The sequence below is a fragment of the Oncorhynchus masou genome, chromosome 22 (assembly GCF_036934945.1).
Source record: "Oncorhynchus masou masou isolate Uvic2021 chromosome 22, UVic_Omas_1.1, whole genome shotgun sequence".
NCBI classification, from domain to species: domain Eukaryota; kingdom Metazoa; phylum Chordata; class Actinopteri; order Salmoniformes; family Salmonidae; genus Oncorhynchus; species Oncorhynchus masou.
This window is the reverse complement of record NC_088233.1, coordinates 34901836-34925912: the sequence shown is the minus strand read 5'-3', so window position 1 is coordinate 34925912 and position 24077 is coordinate 34901836. Positions and strand designations below refer to the sequence as shown.

Below are 24077 nucleotides of genomic sequence, written 5' to 3'. Positions count from 1 at the left end.
TCACAAATGCAAAATATCAATTTACTGTTTTAACCAGATTTAACATAGTTGCAGCTGACATTGTTTTTCAGTGACAGCATGTTTGTGGTATCAGTCTAAAGTTTACACACAGGTGTTTGAAGACTCACAGCTAATTAGAACAGGTAGTCCACTCTGTCTTCCATCTGGTTTTACTCAAACAAGCACTGTAACATGAAAATATGGCCGTGTGCGAACCCTAACCCTATAAAGGTATATATCAATTTAATCTTTTTTTTGTTTTTTTGACAATGTTTTCTCTGTGATTTGAAAGCCCTCATGCTTCCAAAACCATACAGCAAGCGAAGTGTGTTAATGTTCAGACAGGGTGCAAGGGCTCTTAACAAAACTCTCCTGTTCCAGAAGACGCCTTCATCCAATAACTTATGTGTAATGTAATGGAACTGAGGGTCATCAAGGTCTAAGCACCAGAACCAAATCATAAGGCATGAGGTTGTCTGGGTTCTTTGGTGGCGATGAAACATCAGTCCTTGCTGAATAAGGGTTTTCTGGTAGCATGTAAAATCACACTAGGAATGTTGTCATTCCCGTTCGGCTTTACCCCTGAAAATGTTGCTTGGCAATAGGGTTCGCTACATATCATAATTTTTGGTGATATCCAAAGTTAGGGGGACTGAGTTACTCACAGGTATTTGTTTCCGTAGATGGTTCTCCAAGTGAGAACCAAAGCAAAACATCTTTCAATGGTGAATTGAATGGACTTCTCGGAGCAGACCTTATAGGAGCAGGCGACAGGTCAACCATGGCTGAATCCACAGGCCCTAATTCAGAGAATATGAACACCCAAGAGTGTCAGATCATGTAAGTAATAGTTACCTCTTCTTTATTCTGTTGTACAGTATTTTTCTCTGCCTTAACAGATATTTCTCAGGTACAGAAATGCACATTTCAGTATTGTGTGAAACATTTGGGTTGATTGAACATGGGTTTCAACATTCAATCTAGATCTCTTTAGGAGATCAAGTGTCCAGTTTGTTAACATTGTATTTGGTTTCTTCACCAGCTGCCTCTCTGGGGATGATGGCTCCACTTGCATTCCCATCACATCTAACAATGTTGAAATTGTGGCCAGTCGAGACTCGAGCATTGACAGCAAGGCACGTGGTAGCAACAAGGTAAGACTGAGTATTAAAGGCCCAGTGCAGTCAATTTTGTTTTCTAGTGTTTTCTATCATATTTGTACAATAGTTGATATAACGAACAGTGTAAAAGTGTTATTTCCTGGAAGAGAACAACCAATGTATGGATTTTCTTCCTGTGTTTTCACTAAGCACCGGCCATTGGCCAAATAGCCAGTTATACTCATTTCCAGCTGGCCACATTTTCCGAAGTCAATAACTCTTAAAATATGTATGCATCCTGAGTGCCATATATATACGCACTGAATACAGCTTTGTTAATGTCATGGTTTCACAATTATTATGCTAAAAACCGAGTTTCTACCCCAAACCGTTCAAAAGATATGTTTCATTTTACTGAGTTTTCTTTTTTTCTTGCGTTCATTTGCAGGAAACATTTGATTAGTGCAGCGATTTGAACATAGTTGTACACCCAAAGGTAACAAATGCGATTAGCGGGGAAACACTTGTAAAAAGCGCACTGCACATGCAAGTGGCATCATATGACAAAGATGGAAATAGTCATTTGAATTTTAGGAGGGGATATCTAAAGATTCAACAACTAGCATGGGTTGCAAATATGACTAGGATTATGCCTTTGGCTGCTAGACAACTAAAGAAAGTTGATTTGAAAACCAATGGAACACTAGAGAAATTGCTGGTCTCAGTGGCATACGAGGAAGTGTTTAAAAAAAAAAAGAAGTTTGGGGACTTACTCATTTAAGGGTTTTCTTTTATTTGTACTATTTTCTACATTGTAGAATAATAGTGAAGACATCAACTATGAAATAACACACATGGATTCATGTAGTAACCAAAAAAGTGTTAAAGAAATCAGTAATAGCCACCCTTTGCCTTGATTGCTTTGCACACTCTTGACATTCTCTCAACCAGCTTCTCCTGGAATGCTTTTCCACAGTCTTGAAGGAGTTCCCACATTTCCTGAGCACATGTTTGCTACTTTTCTTTCACTCTGTTTCGGAGGAGTTGGACCGCAATCTCAATTGGGTTGAGGTCAGGTGAATATGGAGGCGGCAGGGTAGCCTAGTGGTTAGAGCGTTGGACCAGTAACCGGAAGGTTGCAAGTTCAAATCCCCGAACAGGCAGTTAACCTGTTTAATCCTAGGCCGTCATTGAAAATAAGAATTTGTTCTTATTTGTAAAATCACGCTCCTCCTTGGTCAAATAGCCCTTACCTGGAGGTGTGTTGGGTCAAAAAAGCAGAATGCTGTGCAGGTTAAGTGTGCCTTGAATTGTAAAAAAATCAGTGCTTCACGGTGGGAACCATACATGTGTTTGTTAGTTAACAGTCAATTACTTTGAGACCGGCAGTTATTTGCTTGACAATTTCATGTCCTCCACAGCCCTAACCACGGCAAAATAAGAAAGCGGGGACATTATTTATTCAGAAAAATCTGCAAAATGCGGCAGCTAGCGTGTCAAATTTATTTATAAAATCCTTCAGCTGATGTCACAAAGTGCTGTACAGAAACCCAGCTTAAAACGCCAAACAGCAAGCAATGCAGGTGTAGAAGCATGGTGGCTAGGAAAAACTCCCTAGAAAGGCTGGAGCCTAGGAAGAAACCTAGAGGAACCATGCTATGAGGGGTGGCCAGTCCTCTTCTGGCTGTGCTGGGTGGAGATTATAACAGAACATGGCCAAGATGTTCAAATGTTCATAAATTACCAGCATGGTCAAATAATAATAATCACAGTGGTTGTCGAGGGTGCAACAGGTCAGCACCTCAGGAGTAAATGCCAGTTGGCTTTTCATGGCCGATCCCGATACGCACGCAAGCAACCGGTATCTTTTTTTGTAAAGTACTGTAGCTGTATAGGGACTTTGGCGAACAGTAAATCATTGAATGCTTTCAATATGTCTGTATGCCTTGTGGCATTTTTCAAGTCTGCTTAAACTTGACTATATGCAGCATGAGTGGGTAGCTAACAAGATCCATTCCAGCCGGATGTTCCTCACAGTCTTGCAACAGTATGACACGAGGCAAGTGCTCTTGCCCTTTATCTGTCTTCTCAATGAAAACTAGTTAGAATTATCAAGCATATATTTAATGGAAAAGAGATGTGTGTTTCGGAGAAATGCATCATGCTGCCTTTTTGACAACATGACCGAGCGGCATAGATTACTGTTCGACAGTGGTGTAAAAATACTTTAAAGTACTACTCAAGTAGTTTTTGGGTGCGATCTGTACTTTTACTTTACTATTTATATATTGTTTTACTTCACTACCTTCCTATAGAAAATAATCTACTTTTTACTCCATACATTTTCCCTGACACCAAAATGTACTTGTTCCATAGCAGGGCAGGAAAATGGTCCAATTCACTAAACACGAATGCTTTGTTTGTAAATTATGTCGTGAGGGTTGGAGTGTGCCTCTGGCTATACATTAATAAAAAAAAAAAAGAAAATGGTGCCGTTTAAGGAATTTTAAATATTTAATACTTTTAGTTTTGATACTTAAGTATATTTAAAACCAAATACTTTTACACTTAATTGTTCCAAACCGCTCTGCCAATAAAAACTAGTTTTCAGGTTGTATACCCCGCACCACATTCCTAACTGTGGGTTAATGCACTTAGACCACTCCCATACAGTCCTAGCAAAATTCTTGCTTGATACATTTTCTTTGTTAAACTATTTTTGTTGCTTTTTTACCATTGGAAAATTTAAAAAATTGTAACGATTACAGTACTGGACACTTGATGTTACCGAGTAATGATTTAATATTGAGATCAAAACTGCTGCACTGGGCCCTCAACTGTCCTTGAGGACATGAAAAAGGTCACCGGCGTGATTACACCAACGTTCTCAGACAAACAATGTAAAGACAATTTTTTTTTTTTGCAAGGGTGGTTGTCTCAAGTCTAGATATCTCTAGATAGCTAAGCAACTTATTAACAGCACTGTTTGTTTGAATATCTGTCCTCATGTTAACACAATATACAATGTTCTTGACTCAGTGTTGCTCTGTAAGTATATGGGTCCTTTAATTTAGACTCTTTCCTGTTCCATGCAGGTAAAAATCCAGCCTGTCGCCAAGTACGACTGGGAGCACAAGTATTACTACGGCAACCTCATTGCGGTCTCGAACGCATACCTGGCATATGCCATCCGAGGTGAGTTTGGAACAGTGGTGGCTGGTGGAAGTTTTAAATGTGGAGGAAAGGAATAGTAAAATATAGAATGGTCTCAAACTCAGAAAACACCTGGTTTCCATGTTTGATAGCATTCCATTTACTCCATTCATTATTAGCCATCCTCCCCTCACCAGCCTCCTCTGGTGTGGAACCATGCATTACCATCCTTATTACTTGGTATGATCTGATCATTATATATATATATATATATATACTGTATACACATATACAGTTGAAGTTGGAAGTTTAAATACACCTAAGCCAAATGCATTTAAACTATTCCAGACATTTAATCCTAAGAAATGATCCCTGTCTTAGGTCAATTAGGATCACCACTTTATTTTAAGAATGTGAAATGTCTTAATAATAGTAGAGAGAATGATTGGTTTATTTCAGCTTTTATTTCTTTCATCACATTCCCAGTGGGTCAGAAGTTTACATACACTCAATTAGTATTTGGTAGCATTGCCTTTAAATTGTTTAACTTGGGTCAAAAGTTTCGGGTAGCCTTCCTCAAGCTTCCCACAATACGTTGGGTGAACTTTGGCCCATTCCTCCTGACAGCTGCTGTAACTGATTCAGGTTTGTAGGCCTCCTTGCTCGCACATGCTTTTTCATTTCTTCCCACAAATTTTCTATAGGATTGAGGTCGGGGCTTTGTGATGGCCACTCCAATAACTTGACTTTGTTGTCCTTGAGCCATTTTGCCACAACTTTGGAAGTATGCTTGGGATCACTGTCCATTTGGAAGACCCATTTGCAACCAAGATTTAACTTCCTGACTGATGTCTTGAGATGTTGTTCAATATTTCCACATAATTTCCCTCGCTCACGATGCCATCTATTTTCTGATGTGCACCAGTCCCTCCTACAGCAAGCACCCCCAGAACATGATGCTGCCACCCCTGTGCTTCACGGTTGGGATGGTGTTCTTCAGCTTGCAAGCATCTCCCTTTTTCCTCCAAACATAACATTGGTCATTATGGCCAAACAGTTTTATTTGTACAACTTTGTCCCCATGTGCAGTTGCTAACCGTAGTCTAGATTTTTTATGGTGGTTTTGGAGCAGTGGCTTCTTTGTTGCTGAGTGGCCTTTCGGGATATGTCGATATAGGACTTGTTTTACTGTGGATATAGATACTTTTGTACTGGTTTCCTCCAGCATCTTCACCAAGTTCTTTGCTGTTGTTCTGGGATTGATTTGCACTTTTCGCACCAAAGAACGTTCATCTCTAGGAGACAGAACGCGTCTCCTTCCTGATCGGTATGATGTCTGCAGGGTCCCATGGTGTTTATACTTGGGTACTATATTGTTTGTACAGATATACATGGTACCTTCAGGCGTTTGGAAATTGCTCCCAAGGCTGAAACAGACTTGTGGAGGTCTCCCATTTTTTTCTGATTTCTTTTGATTTTCCCATGATGTCAAGCAAAGAGGCACTGAGTTTGAAGGTAGGCCTTGAAATAAATCCACAGGTACACCTCCAATTGACGCAAATGCCAATTAGCCTATCATAAGCTTCTAAAGCCATGACATTTTCTGGAATTTTTCAAGCTCTTTAAAGGCACAGTCAACTTAGTGTTTGTTAACTTCAGACCCACTGGAATTATGATACCGTGAAATTAACAATTGTTGGAAAAATTACTTGTGTCATGCACAAAGTAGATGTCCTAACCGTCTTGCCAAAACTACAGTTTGTAAACAAGAAATTTGTGGAGTGGTTGAAAAACAAGTTTTAATGACTCCAACCTATGTGTATGTAAACTTCTGACGTCAACTGTGTGTATGTGTGTGTGTGTATGTATGTATGTATGTGTGTGTATATGTATGTTGTAGTGGAATCTTCCTGTATTACCAAATCATGAGAGCAAACCACCACACAAGTCAGAGTTATCATAAAGTCCATCTTTAATTATTATAAGCTCCATCACAACCCTGTGACTCTCAGATCAGTTCAATGTCTAATAAATTAATTCTCTGAGAGTGCTTACACATTGCAACTGAGATCCTGAAATAGCAAAGACACACATAGCCAGACAGCATTGGCTATAAATTACCATTCAGCTTTGTCTCTTAAACTATGTTCTTATCTCGCTCTTGGTACCTCTCAGGACCCACCATTGCCTCACCCAATGGCATATTGAGACAGAGAGACAGTGACTGGCACACAGACATTGTAGAGCCAAGAGATAATTTGTTCCCCCTCAATCATCCCTTCACATGGTTTAAAAGCTATGTTTACATATGAAGACAAGCTTGACCTCTCCCCTTTCTGTGGCCCAAGTAACTGAACCCTGACAGAGAACAGATAACTGCAAACGGCCAACAGTATTATCAAAAAGACATTCTAATGACAAATATCTGACATAAGCATGAAATAAAATATATATTTATAAATGTTACCTAAAAGAATTCTGATTCTGCTACGACAATGTATATATATTATGCATATATATGCATGCAGTGCCTTAGACCGCTGTGCCATTCGTTGGCTTCAACATTGTAAACTGAAATCACTGCCACTGAAACATTTTGAGAGATTATGATGATATAGTGCACTCTAGCCTACTATAATAACTCCACACCTACAAGCCACCCAAAAATAGGTCACTATAACTGACAAAGCTTATGAAAAACCTGTTATTACCACAGGTAGCCTAGTTGTTAGAGCATTGGGCCAGTAACCAAAATGTTGCTGGATCGAATCTCTGTGCTGACAAGGTAAAATCTGTCTTTCTGCCCCAGAGTAAGGCAGTTAACCTACTGTTCCCCGAGCGCTGAAGATGTTGATTATGGCAGCCTCCCCTCACCTCCATTGAAAATGGATTCAAAGGGAACTCCCTCTGTTGGTGATTTACTGAATGTGCAATCCTAAAGGAGGGCTGTGATTGGTTAATGATATGTCAATTTCTATGTATAAAATTTGTCCAGAAATCCAAATACAGTGCTTTCGGAAAGGTTTCAGATCCCTTGACTTTTTCCACATTTTGTTACGTTACAACCTTATTCTAAAATATATTTTTTATATTTAAAAACATCAATTTACACACAATAGTCTATAGTGACAGAGCAAAAACAGGTTTTTAGATATGTTTTCAAATGTATAAAAATTTAAAAACAGGAACACCTTATTTACATAAGTATTCTGACCCTTTGCGATGAGACTTGAAATTGAGCTCAGGTGTGTCTTGTTTCCATTGATCATCCTTGATGTTTCTACAACTGGGAGGCCACCTGTGGTAAATTTAATTGATTGGGCATGATTTGGAAAGGGGCACACCTGTCTATATAAGGTCCCACAGTTGACAGTGAATGTCAGAGCAAAGACCAAGCCATGAGGTCAAAGGAATTGCCCATAGAGCTCCAAGAATGGATTGTGTTGAGGTGTAAATCAATTACTTTTATTTAATCCATTTTAGAATAAGGCTGTAATGTAACAAAGTGGGAAAATTCAAGGTGTCTGAATACTTAACGAATGCACTTAAAATTAATTATATTATTCAAATGGTAAAATAATTTTAAATGCCCGTTCCTGCCGAAAACACACATTACCAAGACTGTCAGGTGCAAATGTGCTTGTGAACAATTCCCTTTTTATTTGTTCTAAGCATTTTGAGTGGCGCGTAGTGAGAATGGAATAACGATTATTCTTGTCCTTTAAAGAGATCACGTCTCAATTTGTTTAGAATTTCCTTGATGTCAGTATTGATCTGACCATTTTGTACCCCTTTCATTGGATTTTCTTTGTATTTCATGTTCTGGAAATACACATTTCTTACTCTGACCTTACGTACCCATTCAGATTTGTATTCCTTGGAAACCACAAACACCTTTTTTTTTTGTTTTTTTGTTTTGCTTTCAGTCAGTCCCAAAAATTGCACTTTAGAAACCTGCTCTTGGCATTTTGCAAGGTCTATTTGTTTAACAGTGGATAAGAAATGTATTTGCTTTTGGCTGTGTGACTGCCAAGACCCCTGTGTTATAACTCTTTGGCTGGAATCTTGATCTCCCTCTGCCTGTCATCAAATCACTTAACTTTATAGTGATGACAGAATTACAAACGACTGGAGGTTATAGAAATCTGTGGTAAAACATACACCGAACCAATATTGTTTTTCCCAAGTACTGCACTATGCCTTGGACCCTTGGCATTCAACTTTGCTTTAGCTATCCATATAAAAACCAAAAGGTCTGGATTGATTCTGAATGTGACAGAAGTTGGCAAACTCATGTTTTGTACTTGTGTGCAGGAGCAAACAACCAGGCCATGATCCGTGTGTTGAGCTTGGGCTCGGCAGAGCGCACCCTGCTGAAGGGCTTCACTGGTGCAGTCACAGACCTGGCCTTCGCACACCTGGACTCCACCCTGCTGGGATGTGTTGACGAGGCCGGTAACCTGGTCATCTGGCAGCTCACCTGCCATAGCAGCAAGATCCTGTATCCTCCTCATTCTACTCAATAATAGCACTTCCCTTGGTTCTTTCCTACTGTTTCATGTAACAATATACATTTACCTGGTTTTGACCATTTAAAAGCACATTGTATAGGATAGTGCGACGTGTGTACATCTGTGTGTTATGCACCTTAACCCACATACTTCCCAGCGATCAAGTCATTGTCCACGTCCGGAGGCCTGAGGACACACCTCTGAACTCCAATAGGAGGTTGATCTGGTGTCCCTTCATCCTAGAGGACAATGAAGAGAACCCTGAGGATGCCAGCCAGACCCTGGCCCTACTGCATGAAGACAGAGTATGTACAGTGCCTTCAGAAAGTATTCACACCCATTGACTTTTTCCACATTTTGTTGTTACAACCTGAATTTAAAAAGGATTAAATGGAAATGTCACTGGCCCACACACAATACCCCATAATGTTATTGGAATTATGTTTTTTGATTATTTTTTACACATAAGAAAATATATAGAAACTGAATTGTCTTTAGTCAATATGTATTCAGCCCTTTTGTTATGGCAAGCCTAAATAAGTTCAGCAGTAAAAATGTGGTCAAGTCACATAAGTTGCATGCCGTAATAGTGTTTAACATGATTTTTGAATGACTGTCTCATCTCTATACCCCACACATCCAATTATCTGTAAGGTCCCTCAGTAAAGCAGTGAATTTTGAACACCGATTCAACCACAAAGACCAGGGAGGTTTTCCAATGCCTCGCAAAAAAGGGCACCTAGTTATTAATTACACTTTGAATGGTGTGTAAATACACCGTCACTATAAAGATACAGGCGTCCTTCTCCTGCCCAGAGAGGAAGGAAACCCCTCAGGGATTTCATCATGAGGCCAATGGTGACTTTAAAACAGTTGCAGAGTTTAATGGCTGTGATAGGAGAAACATGAGGATGGAAAAGCAACAGTGCAGTTACAATACTAACCTCTACAATACTAACCTAAATGACAGAGTGAAAAGAAGGAAGCCTGTACAGAATAGAAAATATTCTAGAACATGCATCCTGTTGGCAACAAGGCACTGAAGTACTGCAAACAATTTGGAATAGAAATTAACTTTGTCCTGAATACAAAGCGTTATGTTTGGGGCAAATCCAATACAACACATTACGGAGTACTACTCTCTGTATTTTCAAGCATATAGTGGTATCTGCATCATGTTACGGGTGTGCTTGGAATTGTTAAGGCCTGGGGAGTTTTTCAGGTAAAAAAAAAACGGAATAGAGCTACACATTGGCAAAATCCTAGACGAAAACCTGGTTCAGTCTACTTTCCACCAGACTTTGGGAGAGAATCACCATTTCAGCAGGACAATAACCTAAAAGGCCAAATGTACACTGAAGTTGCTTACCTAGAAGACGGTGAATGTTCCTGAGTGGCCGAGTTACAGTTTTGACTTAAATCTGCTTGAGAATCTATGGCAAGACCTGAAAATGGTTGTCTAGCAATGATCAACAACCAATTTTGAGGTAGAATTTTGAAAAGAATGATGGGCAAATGTGGCACAATCTAGGTGTGCAAAGCTCTTTGTCTTACTCAGAAAGACGCGCAGCTGTAATCGCTGCCAAAGGTGATTCTAACATGTATTGACTCGGGGTGAATACTTATCTAATCGAGCTATATTAGTGTCTTATTTTGTTTTACAAACGGTCAAAATGTTCTTCCAATTTGACAGTATTATGTGTAGATCATTGACAAAAAATGTAAACTATAACCATTTTAATCCCACTTTGAAACACAACAAAATTTGAAAAAAGTTCTTCCTGAAGGCACTGTATGCCCTGCTTACACACAACCTGACTATTTACAAATGCCGCCGCCTCCTCCATTTGTACCATTTCCTTTACACCCTCCCTTCAGCTGATTGTCCTGTCTTTTCTCCCCAGGCTGAAGTGTGGGATCTGGAGATCCTCCGCAGCAACAATGGCACCTGGCCAGTAGATGCCACTGACCTGAAGGACGGAGTTATAACCATAAAAGGACATACAGATGTAGGGCATTTAAATAATTTAGTAATCACATGGTCTGTTTCCAGTATGGAAAGCACTTACTTACAGGCTGGTTTTTAGTGTAGAAATTGAGTATGGGGTTTTTCTGTTTTTCTCCAGCGCATCAGTGAAGGTGCCCTGTCTCCAGATGGCACAGTCTTGGCCACAGCCAGTCATGATGGATATGTAAAGTTCTGGCAAATCTACATTGAAGGACAGGACCAGCCAAGGTAGACCTTTTTACTCACTTACTACATTTTATACTATTCAATTATATTCTTGAACATTCCAGCTGTTTCTTGCCATTACTTTCCATCTGTTTCTCTATGGTTACTTTGACTTTCCTTTGTGAAGTCCTCTCCCCGGCTTCTTCCACAGATGTCTACACGAGTGGCAGCCCCACAACGGGAACCCCCTTTCCTGCCTGCTGTTCTGTGACAACCACAAGAAACAGGACCCAGAGTAAGTAACTACTGTTCCCTACTGCTGCTTTACTCTTTATCTTAACAGCGTTGGGAGGATTTAGGGTATGAGACTTTGTTTTGGGTGGGGGTTTGTATTTTTTAAAATTTTTAATCAGACTACATTTTAAAATCGGTAATAAATACATGTTCATTTTGAGTTCCACAGGGTTAGGTAGACACGTGTAGGTGCCATCTTTTTCAGCATTACCCAATGCAATCAGTCATTTTCTCTTAAGCGCCCATGAGAGAATAATAAATGTTCTTCCCCTTTTGCCTTTCTAGTGTTCCATTCTGGCGCTTTCTGATTACTGGAGCTGATCAGAACCAGGAGTTGAAGATGTGGTGCACAGTGTCATGGACCTGCCTGCAGACCATCAGGTCTGACTGTTTTACCTGTGGGTTTCCCTATGCTTTTATGCTCGCAAGTTGTCTGTTACTGGACACGTTTTAACAAGAGCCTATGTACATGTGCTCTAGGTTCTCTCCAGACCCGTTCAACTCCTCAGTCCTGCCCTGTCTGAAGGCCAGTCTGGACCTGTCTGCAGAATGCCTCATCCTCAGTGACGTACAGAGAAAGGTCAGAATAACTTTTTATGTTCTGCTGTGTCACTGATCTTTCAACTGTAATCCTGTTGGATATTAGTATAATGAGTAATTGACCCTGGTTTGTGTTGTCCCTCTAGGTGTTGTATGTGATGGAGTTGTTGCAGGACCAGGAAAAAGGCAGAGCCAGCTTCACAGCTGTGTCAGAGTTTCTGCTCACACACCCTGTGCTTAGCTTCGGTGTTCAGGATGTCAGCCACAGCCGCCTGTGCCACACGGAGGTCCTCCCGCCAGACGAGGAGAGCGAGAGTATGACTGCAGGTGGGCTTCACCTTTTATACCTGTTACCACTGTAACCGGATCTAACGATGGGCTGGTCTAACTCTGAATTATCATGGGTCAAGTTTTTGCTTAAGACTTGTTCTTCCCTTTATCTCTAGATGGCAACCAGGGCACAATGGAATCCAAAGCTGGGATCCAAATCAAGCTATATTGTGTTCACACAAAGTGAGTGTCCTTATTCATGGTCATTATTACAATATTTACTAAGAGGTCTGCATTTAAATTATTTAGTATCCCATTTCATACACCCATATTGGTGTTGATGTATTCTTCTGCCCACAGGTCCCTTCAAGATGTGCAGATCTGGTTCCAGCCAAACCTTGGCTCTGGCTCATCCTTGTTCCTGCCTCACTCGAACTCAAATAATGGCTTTGGTGAGTTAGGTAAACTGTTAGTCTTCATAAATCAAAACTATCCTCCTCTGTGTTTTAAGTGAGATTTTAGAAATGTTATCCCAATATAGTCATGGATAAAAATCTGTATTTGTACTTTCCTAGGGTTTTCAGATCACTTGACAGACATGAGTGTGGAAGGTTTGAGCTCTGATAAGGAGTCTGGATGCGGCTCCGAAAATGATCTCTGCAAGATTCCCGCTCTTGCTGACTTCCTGTCCCCTTCCGGCACTGCTGCTATGCCCAAGCTCATGACCCCTGACGCCTTCATGACCCCCAGTGCTTCGGTATGTCCTGTTCCAAATGCTCTCTATTCTATCAAAATTACAGTGAATATCCAAGGATGGAAGATTACTCCTGGATCTTGATCCTGCTTTTCATTTTGTTTCCACCTTTGTCCCCCAGGTCCCAGCCTCCCCAGGCAGCAGTGCCAGCAGCCTGACCATAGTGACAGCCATGAGCAGCAACTCTGACAGTGGCGCCAGGTAGGTCTACTCGAAGAGTGCATAAGAGGGGAAGAATTCATAATTGACGAGAATGAGCAGGCAAACCGATTTGTGGTTTGACGTCCCTGACTCCAGTGATGGTAATGTCTGCAGGGGAGGAGAGGAGCTGACCCAGAGCCCTAAGATGTCTGTGGAGAGCAACTCCATCCTCATCGCAGGCTTAGGGGACAACATGCCGGTAGGCCATACATGCACGCGCAGACACATACACACTTACAGCATGATGCTGTCATTACACACAGTTAGAAAGCAGGATGTGTGCCACACAATTGGAGAGTCTGAGGGGCTAAAGTAATGTGTTCATGTCAACTTACAAGACCTTTCGTCCCTCTCCATCGTATGTGACATTATCCTTACTCCTTGTTCCATTTTGATCTTCCCGGCTGTCTCATAAAGATGTACCATCTTCCACAAGAGACCACTCCTCATACGCTCATGTTCCCCCTCACCTACCCCCTCCGCCCTCTACAGGGGCTTCCCTCTCCAAACCCGCCCCTCTCGCTGGACCCGCAGGTCATTGAGCCTATGCTGATTCAGCAGGCCTCTCCTACCCGGGCCCGCTCTCCGGACGTCATCTCGTCTGCCTCCACGGCCATGTCTCAGGACATACCTGAGATCGCCTCTGAGACGCTGCAGCGAGGCCTGGGGGGGATGTCTGGAACTGAATCTCGAGAAACTCTCCCAGCCCTCCACACAGACAGCATGGCTTCTGCAGCCTCAGCTCTTCACCTCCTCTCTCCACGAAACCGGAACAGCTCTGACCATGGCCATCTGCCCCTGGAGCTGGGTGCTGTAGTAGGAGCAGTGGAGGCGGAACAGAGGCTCAGTAACACCCCCTCACTGCTGGAGAACGCCCTGTCACAAGAGAATGCTGCTGCCGCTGCCTCCTGCTCAGACAACAATGTGAGCCACCCGTGGCCTGCAGCTCCTGACATCACACGGGAAACACGCAACAGCCTGCGAGACAATGGCCTGGGAGACTGGTAAGTTCATACACTGACATAAGCACAAAGTCTTTACCGATGCAAGAAACCCCAGAGCATACACGGGTCTCTTTGTTTCTCTTAGCTCGAGGGAGGAAATTAAGGACAGACACATGTCCTCTCCATACCACAGACGCACCTACCACTTAACCCAGAATGACAGTCAGGACGCCAGTGCAGAACAGAGGTAAGATAGACATCTCTGGAACTCCCCTTCAGTTCTCAATTACCCTGGAAGGCTGTGGTATTTGCTGTGTTTCTTGGAGGTCAGTGCTTGATTTGTAGTTTGCTTGTAAAGGTAAGCTTGATTCTGATTTAAAGCTGCTACACATAGAATGTTTTTGCATTGTAATTTCAGAAAATGTCCATAATATCTGGCGCTAATAGTGCAATGATGGTGTTTCACAGTATTACTTACCCACCAGTGTTGTGATTGGCTGTGATATTTGTCTATTGATTTTGCCTGCCGGAACGGCATCTGTTGTCAAACTGCGAAAGCTGTTCTGACCGTGGATGTGTTTTCTAGTGGAAATCGCAATTTTCTTGGTTGCTAAAATTCAAACCGTTTGCACAATTTCAGTTTGAGAGAACTAGCACTGAATAGCTTAGGAAGTCATTTTACCATCTAAATCCCTGTGAAAAAAATGTTCAATTTCAAAATATTGTTTTTACTGCTGTTTTGAGTAGGGCTGGCCCTGGCCCCGGGTTGACCAAAATCTTGATCAACTGTTTTTTTCCATATGGACACATCCAACAGTGCAGTTACAGCTTAATTCAAAAATGTATTTTATTGTTAAAAATCTCATCAATCTACACACAATACCCCATCATGACAAAGCCTAAACAGGTTTTTATACATTTTAGCAAATATATAAACATAAATGTAATATTTCAGTTATGTAAGTATTCAGAACCTTTACTCAGTACTTTGTTGAAGCACGTTTGGCAGCGATTAAAACCTTGAGTCTCTTGTGTATGACGCTACAAGCTTGGCACACCTGTATTTGGAGAGTTTTTTATTTTTTATTCTTCTCTGCAGATCCTCAAGTTGTCAGGTTGGATGGGGAGTCTGCACGGCTATTTTCAGGTCTCTCCAGACGTGTTTGATCAGGTTCAAGTCCGGGCTCTGGCTGGGCCACTCAAGGACATTCAAATACTTTTCCCGAAGCCACTCCTGCATTGTCTTGGCTGTGTGCTTAGGTCATTGTCCTGTTAGAAGGTTAACCTCTCTTGGGTAGGGGGCAGTATTTTCACCTCCAGATGAAAGGTGTGCCCAAAGTAAACTACCTGTTACTCAGGCCTAGAAGCTAGGATATGCATATAATTGGTCGATTTGGATAGAAAACACTCTAAAGTTTTAGAAACTGTTAAAATAATTTCTGTGAGTATAACTGCCGGGAAGAACTATTGGATATGAGAGCAAGGTCAACTTACCAACATTACGACCAGGAATACGACTTTCCCGAAGTGAATCCTGTGTTTGGGCCACCACCCAGGACAATAGATCAGATCCCAGTAGGTGACCCAAAACAACGGCGCACCACAAGGTGCAGATGGAGCGGTCTTCTGGTCAGGCTCCGCAGACGGTCACATCGCTCTGCTCCCGAGGTATACTACTCGCCAATGTCCAGTCTCTTGATAACAAGGTAGATGAAATTCGAGCAAGGGTTGCCTTCCAGAGAGACATCAGAGATTGTAACATTCTGTTTTTTATTTTATTTATTTTACCAGGTAGGCTAGTTGAGAGCAAGTTCTCATTTGCAACTGCGACCTGGCCAAGATAAAGCAAAGCAGTGTGACACAGACAACAACACAGAGTTACACATGGAGTAAACAATAAACAAGCCAATAACACAAACAAGTCGACGACACAGTAGAAAAAAGAAAGTCTATATACAGTTTGTGCAAATGGCATGAGCAGGTAGGCAATAAATCGGCCATAGTAGCGAATAATTACAATTTAGCAGATTAACACTGGAGCGATAGTTGAGCAGATGATGATGTGCAAGTAGAGATACTGGTGTGCAAAAGAGCAGAAAAGTAAATAAAATAAAAACAGTATGGGGGATGAGGTAGGTAGATTGGGAGTTTCACAGAAACATGGCTCACTCGGGATACGTTAGTCGGTACAGCCTCCCGGTTTCTTCACGCATCGCGCCAACAAACATCTCTCTGATAAGAAGAAGGGCGCAGGTGTATGCCTTATGATTTACGAGTCGTGGTGTGATCATAACAACATACAGGAACTCTAGTCCTTTTGTTCACCTGACCTAGAATTCCTTACAATCAAATGCCCAACCGCATTTACCTACCAAGAGAATTCTCTTCGATTATAATCACAGCCATGTATATCCCCCCCCAGCAGTCACCTCGACAGCCATGAAAGAACTTCATTGGACTCTATGTATACTGGAAACCACATATCCTGAGGCTGCATTTATTTTAGCTGAGAATTTTAACAAAGCTAATCTGAAAGCAAGGCTCCCTAAATTGTATCCGCTTATCAAATGCGCAACCCGGGCTGGCAGCATTATGGATCATTGCTACTCTAACTTCCACGACGCATACAAAGCCCTCCCTCGCCCTCCTCTCGGCAAATCTGACCGACTTATTGCTCCCAGCCTATAGGCAGAAATGAAAACGGGAAACAGAAAGCTTGTCCGACCAATTTGACCCCACTCTTCAAGATTGCTTCTATCACGTGGACTGGGATATGTTCCGGATAGCCTTATACAACATTGATGTATATGCTGATTTTGTAAGCGAGTTTATTAGCAAGTGCATCGGTGATGTTGTACCCACGGTGACTATTAAAACCTTCCCCAACCAGAAACCATGGATTGATGGCAGCGTTCGCGCAAAACTGAAAGCGCGAACCACTGCTATTAATCATGGCAAGGTGACCGGAAACATGACCGAATACTAACAGTGTAGCTATTCCATCCGCAAGGAAAACAAACAAGCTAAGCGCCAGTATGGAGGCTGGAAAGTAAAGTCCCAATTCAACGGCTCAGACATAAGACATGTGGCAGGGTCTACAGTCAATCATGGATTACAAAAAGAAAAACAGCCCCGTCGCGGACACCGTCAAACTAAACAATTTCTTTGCTCATTTTGAGGAGAATACCGTGCCACTGACACGGCCCGCTACCAAAACCTGCAGGCTTTCCTTCACCGCAGCCAACGTAAGTAAAACATTTAAACGTGTTAACCCTCGCAAGGCTACCTGCCCAGACGGCACCCCTAGCGACGTCCTCAGAGCCTGCGCATACCAGCTGGCTGGTGTGTTTACGGACATATTCAATCAATCCCTATCCCAGTCTGCTGTTCCCACATGCTTCAAGATTTCCACCATTGTTTCTGTACCCAAGAAACCAAAGGTAACTGAGATAAATTACTATCGTCCCGTAGCACTCACTTCCGTCATCATGAAGTGCTTTGAGAGACTAGTCAAGGATCACATCACCGACACCCTAGACCCACTTCAATTTGCTTACCGCCCCAATAGGTCTGCAGACAACGCAACCACACTGGAAAATAACCTCACACTCAACAAAACAAAGGAGATGATGGACTTCAGGAAACAGCAAAGGGAGCACCGCCCTATCCACATCGACAGGTCAGTAGTGAAGGTGGAAAGTTTAAGTTCCTTGGCGTACACATCACGTACATACTGAAGTGGTCGTCCCACACAGACGGTGTGGTGAAGAATGCGCAACAGCGCCTCTTCAACCTCAGCAGGCAGGAGAAATTTGCGTTGTCTCCAAAAACACTCACAAACCTTTACAGATGCACAATCGAGAGCATCCTGTCGGGCTGTCACCGCCTGGCACGACAACTGCTCCGCCCACAACCGTAAGGCTCTCCAGAGGGTAGTGAGGTCTGCACAACGCATCACCGGGGGCAAACTACCTGCCCTCTAGGACACCTACACCACCCGATGTCACAGGAAGGCCATAAAGATCATCAAGGACAACAACCACCCGAGCCACTGCCTGTTCACCCCGCTATCATCCAGAAGGCGAGGTCAGTACAGGTGCATCAAAGCTGGGACCGAGAGACGATGTAAAATTGGATGTAATAAATGTATCACTAGTCACTTTAAACAATGCCTCTATATAATGTTTACATACCCTACATTACTCAACTCATATGTATATACTGTACTCTATACCATCTACTGCATCTTACCTATGCCGCACAGCCATCGCTCATTATATTTATATGTACATATTCTTTTTAATTCCTTTACACTTGTGTTTATAAGGTAGTTGTTAAATTGTTAGATATTACTGCACAGTCGGAACTAGAAGCACAAGCATTTCTCTACACTCGCATTAACATCTGCTAACCATGTGTATGTGACCAATACATTTGATTTTCAGAGCAAATGGTCTGAATACTTATGTAATTAAGGTATTTCTATTGTTTTTAGGGTTAAAACCTCTTCTGGATAAGACCCTTCATCTTAATTTCTGCCTAAAATGACATACCCAAATCTAACTACCTGTTATTCAGGACCTGAAGCAAGGATATGCATATTCTTGATACTATTTGAAAGGAAACACTTTGAAGTTTGTGGAGATGTGAAATGTAGGAGAATATAACACCACAGATCTGGTCAAATAAAAAATATATGTTTTTTTGATGTGCAAAAGAAAGGCCATACATTGATAGAGGAAGCTGGGGATAATTTAGAGTTTGCACAAATGTACCCAAGTGGCCGAATTGGTTCATTGATACATAACTATAGAGAGCATACAAATATACTATGGTAATTAAAGAATGTAAGTTTACACACAAAGATGAAGGGGCTGTACTTTCCAGTCACGTCCTGTTGAGATCCTGGCTGCCTTTTTAGATTGAAATGTTGGTGGGAGTGGCTCCACATCATCTTATAGCACAGTGTTCCAATGGTCCTCTCCCTCTGTGTTAGTTGCCGCTGGTGCACTGGCCCTCCTCCGCTTCTGGGCTGGCCTCTTCACACCTCTAGATGGCCGGGCGGGGTTGGGTGTGGAGTCAGAGACAGCAGCAGGGGTCAGACTGGAGTAACCATTTCCTACATTTGAATGAGTGGGGGATGGAGGACTTGAATGTGGTCTCTTTGGAGTTGGCTCCCAGAGGTCAGCTCAAACTCTATTGAGGATACAGTTGGAACTCAGGTTTACATATTTTATTTAACCTTAATTTTAGCAGGAGGTGAACCCTGCATCAATACTTTTACAGATGAGCCCTTTATCAAATACACAACACGTGTATAGAACACAATCTTTAAAATTAAATAAACTCAGCAAAAAAAGGAACATCCCTTTTTTAAGGACCCTGTCTTTCAATGATAATTTCTAAAAATCCAAAGAACTTCACATTGTAAAGGGTTTAAACACCGTTTCCCATGCTTGTTTAATGAACCATAAACAATTAATGAACATGCACCTGTGGAACGGTCGTTAAGGCACTAACAGCTTACAGACAGACAATTAAGGTCACAGTTATGAAAACTTAGAACACTAAAGAGGCCATACTACTGACTCTGAAAAACACCAAATGGAAGATGCCCAGGGTCCCTGCTCATCTGCGTGAACGTGCATTAGGCATACTGCAAGGAGGCCTGAGGACTGCAGATGTGGCGAGGGCAATAAATTGCAATGTCCGTATTGTGAGACGCCTGAGACAGCGCTACAGGGAGACAGGACGGACAGCTGATCGCCTCGCAGTGGCAGACCACGTGTAATGTAACCGATGTGAAATGGCTAGCTAGTTAGCGGTGGTGCACGCTAATAGTGTTTCAATCGGTGACGTCACTCGCTCTGAGTCCTTGGGAAGTAGTGGTTCCCCTTGCTCTGCAAGGGCCGCGGCTTTTGTGGAGCGATGGGTTACGATGCTTTCGTGGGTGTCAGTTGTTGATGTGTGCAGATGGTCCCTGGTTCGAGCCCGGGTAGGGGCGGGGGGACGGACTAAAGTTATACTGTTAACTATCCCTGCACAGGATCGGTACATCTGAACATCACACCTGCGGGACAGGTACAGGATAGCAACAACTGCCGGAGTTACACCAGGAACGCACAATCCCTCCATCAGTGCTCAGACTGTTCGCAATAGGCTGAGAGAGGCTGGAATGAGGGCTTGTAGGCCTGTTGTAAGGCAGGTCCTCACCAGACATCACCGGCAACAACGTCGCCGAAGGGCACAAACCCACCGTCGCTGGACCAGACAGGACTGGCAAAAAGTGCTCTTCACTGACTAGTCGTGGTTCTGTCTCACCAGGGGTGATGGTCGTATTTGTGTTTATCGTCGAAGGAATGAGCATTACACCAAGGCCTGTACTCTGGAACGGGATGAAATTGGAGGTGAAGGGTCCGTCATGGTCTGGGGCACAGCATCATCGGACTGAGGTTTTTGTCATTGTAGGCAATCTCAACGCTGTGCGTTACAGGGAAGACATCCTCCTCCCTCATGTGGTACCCTTCCTGCAGGCTCATCCTGACATGACCCTCCCGCATGACAATGCCACCAGCCATACTGCTCGTTCTGTGCGTGATTTCCTGCAAGACAGGAATGTCAGTGTTCTGCCATGGCCAGCGACGAGCCCGGATCTCAATCCCAATGAGCACTTCTGGGACCTGTTGGATCAGAGGGTGAGGGCTTGGGTCATTCCCCCCCAGAAATGTCCGGGAACTTGCAGGTGCCTTGGTGGAAGAGTGGGGTAACATCTCACATCAAGAACTGGCAAATCTGATGCAATCCATGAGGAGGAGATGCACTGCAGTACTTAATGCAGCTGGTGGCCACACCAGATACTGACTTTTGATTTTGACCCCCCCCCCCATAACATGTCTCTCATTTAATGCCGATGTACAAAACCGAGTTCAAAGCTGACGTGCATACCTATATAACGTAGGTACATGACACAAATTTTGCGCTAACATCGCTTTCCTAACCTAGCCCACAATGTCTGCTGTGTGGACCGAGCAGTCAACAAGTCTAGCAGTCATTTGAAAGAGTAAGAACTTCAGCGAGACAACTCAAAGGCTTAATTCATTAATACCAAGATAATGTAATTCATTCCCCTTGACAATCAACCGTTCTCTGTTGTGGGTGATGTTGTCTTTCGCTGACTGGTCGAGGGCCAGTGCACGTTGCCCTACCGGAGTTACAGTAGTGGCGTCACTGCTATTAGCTTCACGACATGTACATGGAACACCGTTTGGGTCTTTGTGTCAAAAAAAGATATGTCAAATAACACAATTCTATTATATAATGTTGTGTGTTCTGAATTTGCACATGCAAGCCAAGCACCACCACTACTATCAGTATCACTGTCAAAGCTGTACAAAAAAGTCTGCAAACACTGGCCAGGAATGATGTGTTTACTATACCGCGCTGGTAATAAAGCATGATTTCTTTGACCGCAACTTCTGGGGTAGCTAGCTAGCTAGCTTTAGCTTGGTACCTTGATGGCACCAATACAACCAGCCTGATAACAATGACCAGTAGAAACTTTAGTCATTTTTACTATTCATAGCAATAATTTAGGAATCCTTGTATGTACAGTGAGGGGGTGAAAGTATTTGATCCCCTGCTGATTTTGTACGTTTACCCACTGACAAAGAAATGATCAGTCTATAATTTTAATGGTAGGTTTATTTGAACAGTGAGAGACAGAATAACAACAACACAAATCCAGAAATACAGCATGTCAAAAATGTTAGAAATTGATTTGCATTTTAATTAAGCTTTACAGGATCAGTGTCCCAAAATCGGGACAGTTGCTGCTCAATATGATATATGTGAAGAGAATGGCGGTGTAAACAGCCAACCTTCTGGGACATAGAAATGTCTTATATCGTCAGAAAGCTTAAATGATTGTTACTCTAACTGCAGTATCCAATTTACAGTAGCTATTCCAGCCCCAAAAAATATAATGCTATTGTTTGAGTGCACAACAGAACACTTATCAAGGCAACTGGTTTGATAAATTCACCTCTGACGGTAAAAAGTACACTTACATTCAGTAATCTTGCTCTGATTTGTCATCCTGAGGGTCCCAGAGATAAAAATGTACCATCGCTTTGTTTGATAATCAATTTTTATATCCTAACACGATCTGTTGTATACATTGCATGAATTCCAACTCCAACAAAACAATGTATTAAATAAAATAAAAAATCTGCAAAATGTTGTTAAACCCGGTCAGGTTCGGTTTCTGTGCAATCCTCAGACAATCAAGAAGGCAACCAAACTTGTTTAATCATTATACATTAACCGAAAGGTTGCTGGACGGAATCCCCGGTCCAGCAACCTTTAGTATTATCTAGTCTAAATATGGCATGATTCCACCAATTGTAACCTCATGCATCACTTTCAAAGAGGTACTTTTATTTTGAAGGCAGAACGCAAATTCAACGATTGTACCTAATCCTTATTTGCGGCACACAACCCGGTCTGGTCAAGCCTCACTAGCCAGATGAAGCTAGCTGGCTGCTTATAACGTTAGCAACAGGGTTAAGTAGCTGGCTAGCTATTTATTTTCATGAACTGAAATTCAATTTCAATAGGCAAACAAGTGGCTACCTAGCTAATACAGTGAGGGGAAAAAAGTATTTGATCCCTTGCTGATTTTGTACTTTTGCCCACTGACAAAGAAATGATCCGTATAAAATTGTAATGGTGGGTTTATTTGAACAGCGAGAGACAGAATAACAAAAAATTCCAGAAAAACAAATGTCCAACATTTTATACATTGATTTGCATTTTAATGAGGGAAATAAGAATTTGACCCCTCTGCAAAACATGACTTAGTACTTTGTGATTGCCAACAAGGGTTTTGCCACCAAGAACAAACGTTTCTTGTAGTTGGCCACCAGGTTTGCACACATCTCAGGAGGGATTTTGTCCCACTCCTCTTTGCAGATCTTCTCCAAGTCATTAACGTTTCCAGGCTGACGTTTGGCAACTGGAACCTTCAGCTCCCTCCACAGATTTTCTATGGGATTAAGGTCTGGAGACTGGCTAGGCCACTCTAGGACCTTAATGTGCTTCTTCTTGAGCCACTCCTTTGTTGCCTTGGCCATGTGTTTTAGGTCAGTGTCATGCTGGAATACCCATCCACGATCCATTTCAATGCCCTGGCTGAGGGAAGGAGGTTCTCACCCAAGATTTGACAGTACATAGCCCCGTCCATCATCCCTTTGATGCGGTGAAGTTGTCCTGTCCTCTTAGCAGAAAAACACCCAAAGCATAATGTTTCCACCTCCATGTTTGACGGTGGGGATGGTGTTCTTGGTGTCATAGGCAGCATTCCTCCTCCTCCAAACACGGCGAGTTGAGTTGATACCAAAGAGCTCCATTTTGGTCTCATCTGACCACAACACTTTCACCCAGTTGTCCTCTGAATCATTCAGATGATCATTGGCAAACTTCAGACAAGCATGTGTATGTGCTTTCTTGAGCAGGGGGACCTTGCGGCCGCTGCAGGATTTCAGTCCTTCACGGCGTAGTGTGTTACCAATTGTTTTCTTGGTGACTATGGTACCAGCTGCCTTGTTATCATTGACAAAATCCTCCCGTGTAGTTCTGGGCTGATTCCTCACCGTTCTCATGATCATTGCAACTCCACGAAGTGAGATCTTGCATGGAGCCCCAGGCCGAGGAAGATTGACAGTTCTTTTGTGTTTCTTCCATTTGTGAATAATCGCATCAACTGTTGTCACCTTCTCACCAAGCTGCTTGGTGATGGTCTTGTAACCCATTCCAGCCTTGTGTAGGTCTACAATCTTGTCCCTGACATCCTTGGAGAGCTCTTTGGTCTTGGCCATGGTGGATAGTCTGGAATCTGATTGATTGCTTCTGTGGACAGGCGTCTTTTATTCCGATAACAAGCTGAGATCAGGAGCACTCCCTTCAAGAGTGTGCTTCTAATCTCAGCTCGTTACCTGTATAAAAGACACCTGGGAGCCAGAAATCTTCCTGATTGAGAGGGGGTCAAATACTTATTTCCCTCATTAGTACATGTGCAAATATTAAAATAAAATAAAAATATATATATATGCATGTTTTCACTTTGTCATTATGGGGTGT

General features: G+C 42.5%; 1 protein-coding gene across 5 annotated transcripts in view; it reads left to right on the top strand.

Annotated features, from left to right (window-relative positions):
- LOC135509382 (enhancer of mRNA-decapping protein 4-like) overlaps window positions 1-24077 on the top strand; it is a 44750-nt gene that overhangs the window by 9509 nt on the left and 11164 nt on the right. The window contains exons 2-19 of one of the 5 annotated variants that reach the window (XM_064930003.1): window positions 684-840; window positions 1043-1154; window positions 4196-4295; window positions 8568-8754; window positions 8922-9069; window positions 10669-10773; window positions 10891-11000; window positions 11149-11232; window positions 11517-11612; window positions 11712-11811; window positions 11918-12098; window positions 12218-12284; window positions 12402-12493; window positions 12617-12798; window positions 12917-12996; window positions 13111-13195; window positions 13414-14000; window positions 14086-14187. In XM_064930003.1, the coding sequence (XP_064786075.1) occupies window positions 684-840; window positions 1043-1154; window positions 4196-4295; window positions 8568-8754; window positions 8922-9069; window positions 10669-10773; window positions 10891-11000; window positions 11149-11232; window positions 11517-11612; window positions 11712-11811; window positions 11918-12098; window positions 12218-12284; window positions 12402-12493; window positions 12617-12798; window positions 12917-12996; window positions 13111-13195; window positions 13414-14000; window positions 14086-14187 (2575 nt within the window). Of the gene's footprint in view, window positions 1-683; window positions 841-1042; window positions 1155-4195; window positions 4296-8567; window positions 8755-8921; window positions 9070-10668; window positions 10774-10890; window positions 11001-11124; window positions 11233-11516; window positions 11613-11711; window positions 11812-11917; window positions 12099-12217; window positions 12285-12401; window positions 12494-12616; window positions 12799-12916; window positions 12997-13092; window positions 13196-13413; window positions 14001-14085; window positions 14188-24077 lie in introns of all 5 variants that reach the window. The other 4 variants (XM_064930002.1, XM_064930000.1, XM_064930004.1 and 1 more) reach the window with 4 other exon arrangements.